At 34.6% G+C, this 8,961-nt stretch overlaps 1 protein-coding gene across 2 annotated transcripts in view; it reads right to left on the bottom strand.

Moving 5' to 3' along the window:
- The window catches only part of LOC106875286 (homeobox protein 4), a 20,808-nt gene that overhangs the window by 9,672 nt on the left and 2,175 nt on the right, over positions 1-8,961 (bottom strand). For both annotated transcript variants that reach the window (XM_014923372.2, XM_052968550.1), the window contains exon 2: positions 2,720-2,894. In XM_014923372.2, coding sequence (XP_014778858.2) covers positions 2,720-2,858 — 139 coding nt within the window. In that variant the 5' untranslated portion in view covers positions 2,859-2,894. The remainder of the gene's footprint in view (positions 1-2,719; positions 2,895-8,961) is intronic.

Below are 8,961 nucleotides of genomic sequence, written 5' to 3'. Positions count from 1 at the left end.
TATATATATATATATATGTATATATACTAGCTGGTGTACCCAGTAATTCCTGGGGGTAAAAATGTTCTATTGAAACGCCTTATTACCCTGATATAAGAAAGCAATTTTGTTATAATTGCCACAAAAGTGTATTTTCTGTCATGAAAAAGTACAAAAACTGTCAGCTGGAGGAGGGAGAGATTGTCGGAGGTTGGCGAGAAAGTACTCTGACTCATCGATTTTTTTCAACAATCTAAGTATGTCACGAGGTTTCCAGACATGAGTTCTACTCAAGTGTCAAATAAAGTATAAAAGTGATATTGTCTGCAAAACTTAGAAATTGGACACACAAAAAATCAATATTCAAAGTAATCGAACATAAACAGTGAAACCTGTAAAATATTTCTAATTTCGGTGGCTCAATTAGTTTCATGAAAATGTTGTATGAACTGTAAATAAGCAATAAATATTATGATATGTAAAATAAGTATAAGTGATACAGGGTGTCCCAACTGAATGTGGTGTGGAAGTTTGGTTCCATTTTTTAAGAATTTTAAGCATTCAAAGTATGAGTTCATTGTATTGGAGCACATTTATTAAATACATTCTGGAATCAAAAATTTATGTACTGTCATCAGAAACGTTTAACTGGAAAAATGCAGAATTATCGAAGTTATGGGCATTGAAACTGTACATGCATCAAGAAAGTGCAATAATAATGTTTAGCAGTTGAAAACTGTGAGTAGTGAAATGCAGAATTAGGTCAGCTGATCGTGAGAATCAAATATTGATCGCTGCGTTAAAAACTAACAGCTGTAAATGCAGGTGCTATGGGTTATTTCCCTTGGGTGTTTAAAAATTAGTAATATGAGGCCGATATAAAGATCCCTCCCAGGGGTCATATTATTGATTTTTTTCAACAATTTATGTCATGAGGTTTCCAGACATGAGTTCTACTCACGTGTCAAGTTTCATCAAGATCTATAAAACGATGTAGGAGGAGTTAGCTAACAACAATATATATATATATATATATATATATATATACACATATACTACATAGTTGGAAAATCGGTGTTTGTTTGTTTATGGCGTTGTTAGCTAACGATTTTGATGAAACTTGACACATGAGTAGAACTCATGTCTGGAAACCTCATGACAGATTTTTGAAAAAATCGATATGGCCCCTGGGAGGAATCTTTATATCTACATCATATAACTAATACACACACACACTCACATATACACACACATAGATATATACATATATATATAGCTGCTGCTAACTACCTAGAACCCACAAGAGTCAAAAAGAGAGACAGAGACAGGCAGAAAAAAAAGAAAATGTCCCTTGCATTTGAAAACTATGGAAATATATTTTTTTTAAAAAAACATTTCATTTCATTTTTCCACAATTTAATTGTTTTTCAGTCACAATGACTGAAACCAGTACTAAAATGTTCTTCATGATAAAATTATTTTAGTATTTTCAACCTTGTCTTATTTTCCTCATACATATCAACTCGTATGTTCCTTCTCAACTTTCTACACACACACATATATATATATAATAAAAAGAAAATGGAGATTAGGAAGTTAATAATTGTTTATTATTAACAGCAAATTAATCATCATCCTTTACAGCTGTTTCAATTAATATTCAGTAAACATTAAATTTATATGACCTGAGCATATCTTCAGGGAGAGAAAATATACCCTTGAATGTTTTACATGTGTTTATGGATTCATTATAGCAGACCAAATGATACAGTTTATAAATGCTATGGCCCCACCGTGGTCACGTGCCTACTCGGAGGAGAAACTGTTGATTGCTGGGTGGGTCTCCTCCTAATATGATCTAACATGATAATTCAACTCACTTTAAGGCAGTATTGGCAGGATGAATGATGCAGGCAGAAAATCGATGCTGAATTTCTCAAATCCAGTAAAGGCAGAGCAAGTTCTGCAGTACGTAAATGAAACCTCCAGTCAACATCATGGTGTTTGGAGTGATCACTAGTGATGGCGACGTTATGCCTCCATTCATCTTCCAACACAGCCTCAGACTCAACACTGAGGCCTACATCAAGTGCCAGCAGGAGATAGTGCTGCCCTGGATCAAGAGAGTGGTTGCTGGAACACCCTCTATCTGGCAACAGGACTCTGCACAATGCCACACAAGCAGGAGAATCCAGTCATGGCTGTCAAACAATTTCTGTAATGACATCACCCCTAACATCTGGCCACCAAACTCCCCAGACTGCAATCCCTTTTATTATGTGTGGGGAGCAGTTGAGCGGGAGACCAACAAAACTCCTTGTAACACCAAAGATGAACTGAAGGCAAGGATTATGGCAGCATTCACCGACTTAAACAAGGAGACCGTCTAGAAGAGTTGCAGGAGATTCTGAGGCCGGAGTCAAGCCAATGGCGATTTTATTGAATAAATTTACTCTTTAGTATTTCAATATATTTTTATGTAATTTTGGTAAATATATGTTAAAATGAGATGTCAGTGTTATTTTCATTTCTGCATAATTGAGACGACATTTTCTTCACTGTACCCGGTATATAAAATAAAGGAACCTGTAAAGAACATTTACATCACATCTCTGTTTTTTACCAATCTTTCCCCACCACCCTGCAAACTCAACATGAAGACAAGACACCCTCAAAACATTGTCTCTTATTAAAAGATTAATCTAATAAATATGAACCTGGCAATAAAATCGTTACTCACCCAAAATCATGTAGCCATGGACTTTATATTCAGCAACTTTCAAATCTAACCACATTACAAACTGTGATAATGTCCATGGTTGCACCTTTTGGACCATAACAGCAAAGTCTTCTTTCACAGTATGCAGATCTAGCGTCATTCTTCCAGCTCTCTTGCTTTCTACACAACACTAAATCTACAAAACAAAGTTGAAAGATTATTATCATATTTGCTGGCATATAAAATACACATTTTTTTATTTCTATACATGGCAAAATATTGCCCTGCATCTAATGTGGGCCATATTATAGATGGAAGATTGAGTGTTGTAGGATAAGGAGCGGGGTAAGCATAAGTCCACTAGACACAATAACTGTAACTAATAATAAAATTTTGATTTCAAATACTGGCACAAGGCCAGCATTTTGGGGACGAAGGGCTGAAACTGGCCAGATCCAGCCTCTTACACCTACCCAACAATGTCATTCTAAAATTAAACAAACACATCTTCAAAATCTTGAAGCTACAAGATATTACATGGTTAATTTTTTTTAAATGCAGATAAATAAGCATTACATTTGATAAATTAATCAGAATGCTGAAGGATTAAATTAATTATCAATTAGCCTTATCCTAAGTCAATATAATGTTCTTTTATCTTAACCCTTCAGCATTGATTTCTTTGTCAAATGTAAAGCTTATTTATTCACATTGATAAAATTTAGTCATGCATTATCTTGTTGCTTCAAGATTTCAATGATGTGTTTGAATATTTTGAGAAGACATTTTGAGGTTAAGTGTAAGAGGTCGGATCTGGTCAGTTTTAACATAAACCAGGTAGAATATTTGGGCTGGATATGGTCAGATTAAATGCTAAAGGGTTAAATCAATTATGAATACCTTTATATCATATTATCAAGATCCCTTAAATCAACAAGATATCTATCTGGAAACCATTTTTATTCTCTTCAGCTCAAGTTCTACCTAAGACATTTTCTAACAAATGAAACAGATTACACTCTTATTATAAACATTTCTAGCATGTTCCATAAGTGTCACATTTCTAGTGAAAAACATCATTTAATTTCCTTCATTTCAACTGCACTAAAAAACTCTTTGCAGTTAAATGCGAGATATAGCAAGTGCAAAGTGTCAACTAAATTCAGCAATTAAGCAGGCTCTTAATGTGATCATAAATAACCAATGTGATCTAACAAAACAAATGTGATCATTTGTTTTGTTAGAAATAGCAGCTAAATATCTCTCAAATCACATCCTGTCGTATTTGATAAAAAAAAAAAAGGAAAGATATGTTGATTAATATAGTTTGGGATACGCCATGTTCGAATAAAAGACAAGATGGTGATGGAATGTGCATAAATCAGGGTCAATTACAGGCTTGTTGTAACAGGGTTGAACTGAATCTAAACAGCAATGTTGAATTGAATGGATAAATAAGGGTCTTGCATTTGTCTTCCTAAAGAAAGAAAAAAACTAGTTCAAGTAATCAAATCAGTTAAAACAATTATTCTTTCCTTCAATTAGATATTTTACAAATGAAAACTGTGTGTTCCAACAATTGTGTGTGTGTGTGTGTGTGTGTGTGTGTGTGTCTGTCTGTGCATGTAAGGATACACTCACAAAACAAGTACATATGGACATATGCATACATATACAAATACACAGAAATACGTATATACTAAACTATTATACAAAAAACATATAAAACAATAAGTACATGAAAACAATACCAAAGCAAAAACAAAAAACTACGAACTCACATGAATAATTTGCCTTTCGGCTAATTAGGACACACACAGTTAATAGAGCATTATCTAATAAATGAGGCATATCCAATAGCTTGTCCTGTTGTATACTTAAACAAGAAACAAAAGAAATTCACAAAAATACAGGCATGACTGTGTGGTTAAGAAGTTCGTTTTACAACCACGTGGTTTCAGGTTCAGTCCCACTGCATAGCACCTTGGGCATGTGTCTTCTATTATAGCATCAGGCCAACCAATGCCTTCTGAGTGAATGTGGCAGACAGAAACTGTGTGGAAGCCCATCGTGTGTGTGTGTGTGTGTGTGTACACGCGCATGTCTCTGTGTTTGTCCCCTTACCACTTGACAACCAGTTTTGGTTTGTTTACATCCCTGTAACTTAATAGTTTGGCAAAAGAAACTGACTGAATGAATACTAGGCTTAAAAATATAAGTGCTAAGGTTGATTTGTTCAGCTAAAGCCTTCAGAGCAGTGTCCCAGCATGGCTACAGTCAAATGACTGAAATAACTAGAAGATAAAAAGTAAAATTGGAAATCTGTTTTGTCAACATTAAAAACAAGTAAAAGACACCTCACAAAATCTCTGATGTAAGAATACCTCTATAAACTATTGCTGTACATCCCAGGTCAATCTGGGCTGATCAGACTTATAATCACAGGTATTCCAGCCATGGACATCCTGTCTATTTAAGGGTTTCTAGGTCTATATTCAACAAGTCAAACATATTACTAATATTTTATTTAAACATCCCAAGGGAAATAACCCATACCACCTGCAGATTTTAGCGAAGCGATCAATATTTGATTCTCACGATCAGCCAACCTAATTCTACATTTCACTACTCACAGTTTTGAACTGCTGAACATCATTATCGCACTTCCCTTAAAGACTTCATTCATATATTTCTATACATACATACTTTTTTGAATGCCCATTACTCTGATAACTCTGCATTTTTACACTTACACTTTTTCCATGACACTTGATAAATTTTTTATTCCACAATGCATTTGTAGTGGCTTCATGCAGGCATAGCGCGGATTCAATCCCCGATTGCCAAGTTTCACTTAACACTTCAACAGTGCTTTTTTCACAGTAAAACAATAGTTTTCCTGTGAATGACAGCAGTTATACATTTCCCAGATGCCTTCGCTAATCAGAATAATGTCTTTGCCTCTCATCAACCTCCGACAATCTTTCTCGCCAACCTCCGAAAACGTCTCTCACTAACCTCCAACAATCCCCCCCTCCTCCAGCTGACAGCTTTTTGTACATTTTTGTGATGGAAAATACACCTTTTGTGGCAGTTATAACAATATTGCTTTCTTATATCAGAGTAATGAGGCGTTTCAATAGAACATCTTTACCCTTGGAAATTACTGGGTACACCAGCTAGTACTTATATATCTATATATATAAATAGATGTGTGTATTTTTCCCTTGTTAACAATTAACACGAAATATATGATGGGCTCCTTTCAGTTTCTGTCTACCAAATCCACTCACAAGGCTTTGGTCAGCCTGGGGCTATAGTAGAAGACACTTACCTAAAGTGCCACATAGTGGAACTGAACCTGGAACCATGTGAGAAGAAAACTTTTACCCACACACAGCCAACCAGCACCTATTGTAATTTGTTTTTAAAAAGCCATTTCGTTTTTGACTTATCTTATATTCAATTTGCATTTGTAATATTTTCATCCTCAATAAATTGAAAGTGAAACAACAGCATTTTTTAATTTTCAGAAAAAAATGAAACAACCAATACTTTCAAATGTAAACAAAATATATTTACACACTTCAAATCCAAACTAAATGTATTTATTTTATATATAAAAACAAAAAAACTACTGCAACTCAAAAAAATCTTCTAAACCTCAACAGTTTCTTAAGATTGATTACATTCGAAATCCTTTAATAATTTAAAAACTTTAATGATGTTTTGTTTTTTTTAATTAATGTATTATTATTGTTGTTGTTGTTCTACCTCTTCGGTTTCAAGCACCAGATCCGATTTATTTTTGAAAATTTCTGCAAGTCTTTATTTCTTTCTTTATTCATTCTAATTACGAAAACCATAACAATCTTCTGTTTTTATAGAGATATATTATACTTTTTTAACTTAAGGAAGCGAAATGGCAGAATCGTTGCCCAACCAGGCAAAATGCTTAGCGGCATTTCATCCGTCTTTACATTCTGACGCCGCCGACTTTGCCTTTCATCCTTTTGAGGTCGATAAAATAATTGCTGGCCTTGTGCCAAAACATGAAAGCAATATATATAATTTCTGAACTTCTGAAGTTCAAAGCATAGAAACCCGAAGAACTTTATACAAAGGAAGGAAGGAAGGAGACAGAGGTGAAAAAAAATTCGCATTAAAACAATAAGTGTCCATACATAAAGATAATATTTTCTCAGTGATTGACACCTGATGATAAACGGAGACTAAACAACTGGAAGAGTTATTTTACAATAACAAAAATGGGCGAAAACCCAATGTAAGGATGAGATTTAAAAAATCGCAAAGAAAACCTAAAAAAGATTGTTATTATATCAATACTAAAAGTAAACTCGGTGTATATACAAATAATTACTTTTTCTCAAGAAGTTACATATAACAGATAACTACAATGAATGACAAAATTATTTGACAGAACTATCGTTAATTTCTTTTTTAATTAATATAATAGTCCAGTGTATGTGTGCTAAAATGACTATGGTGCCTATTCCCACAACGTAATTGTCTTAGTGTAAACTCCCTTTCCACAATAACCACAATTCCAAAACTAACAATAGATTGACACACTGTCGCTTACGACGACCAGTTGATCCGAGGTGGCTGAGAAACTTGCTTCCAAGTCCCACTGCGCACCACCCTGGGCTGAAATCTGGTTTAAGCACCCTATTATAACCCCCTCATAACCTTTATATTATTTTTTGGAATTTTCAGAAAATTGTTTGCCAATTTGGGTTCTACGCAAGGCAATTCAGGCGATTAGGGGGCGGGGTTTGTTTTTTTTCAATTTTTAACCCCTTTCCTCACCCTCTAAATCCTAAAATTCCCACTTTTTTGAATTCTTTTAAAAATCAGTTCTTAGATCAGTCCGAATCTTTGGCTTAAATCCCAGCAATGGACCAATAAATGTGTTTATGGGGAGAAAAGTAATGAAAAACATGAAAATTTGTTTGTCTCAGACTGACAAACAAATGAGAAAGGTATTAGATGGTCGTGTGATATGCTTAAAACAACAGCTAAATCGCCCTTAGAGGATATGAGAGCTGATGGAAAGAAGTGATGTACCACATCAGGCCGGTGCTCATTTTCAGCTGAATAGGCTGGAATGGCGTGAAATAATGTGACTTGCTGAAGGCCACAGAATACTGCACACGATATAATGTTCGTCAACCCAACATCCTAACCATTAAATATGCACTCTTATAGATGAGATTTATAGCCCTGCATCGCTGTAGAGTCATTGCAGTCATACATACGCTTTGTTTCACTTTTGCTTTTAAAGTTGTAATAATTCTATCACGATGCAATCATCAAACGATATCAGATTGGAATATATCCAGCTCTAAAATACTCATTGATTAATAAATTATAATCACTCTCAAGCAGGTGTTCTCAGCCATTTTTGATCTAGGGACCCCTTTGATTACTATTTTATTCTGGTGGACCCCACCATAGCCATTCGATGTTTAAAAACTAGTTTTATAGAATCCTCTTTCAAAATTCCTATTTTGTGCTTCGTACATTCACTTGTATCGGCTGAACTATGTAAAATGTCGGAGAAAGAAGCCCAGCTGTTTCTTGCAATACATACCAATACATACATCGAAAGCAAAATTTTTCCAGAGGCCCTTAAAATACTACTGTGGATCCCTGAATTACTAGTTTGTTGCGTGGACCCCAAAAATCTTATATGGACCCCCAGGGAGCATATGGGCCTTGGTTGAGTACCACTGCTCTAGAGGAATGCCTAGTTATTTTCGGCCTACCTATACAAGTGTAACCCACACCGACTTTTTTTCCTCATAACTTTCAGAAAAATGGATATTTTTTAATGAAATTTTCTACAAGTTAGCCTCAGATGGTGTAAATTCCGATTATATCGGAATTTATTGTGAAAAAGTTTTTCCGATGGGAGTTTCGGAAAATCCACACGTGGTCGGCTCTGTTCCCTCATAACTTTCAGAAAAATGGTGGAGGGACATGAAATTTTCTATAAATATCTTGCAGAGTTTGTAGATTATGATTATATCAAGATTTAATGAGGAAAATGGAAGACACACAGACATACATACTGATACATATCACAATTGTTTTCGAAATTATTTTTCCGTCTTAAATTCCGATATAATCTACACACTCTGATAGGTATTTGTACAAATTTTAAAAAAACAAAATAACCATTTTTCTGAAAGTTATGAGGAAATAAAACCGACTCGTGTAAATTTTCCGAAATTCTTCTC

Source organism: Octopus bimaculoides, chromosome 6 (assembly GCF_001194135.2).
Source record: "Octopus bimaculoides isolate UCB-OBI-ISO-001 chromosome 6, ASM119413v2, whole genome shotgun sequence".
Taxonomy (NCBI): Eukaryota; Metazoa; Mollusca; class Cephalopoda; order Octopoda; family Octopodidae; genus Octopus; species Octopus bimaculoides.
The sequence above is the reverse complement of the archived record's forward strand: the minus strand, read 5'-3'. Positions and strand labels throughout refer to the sequence as shown.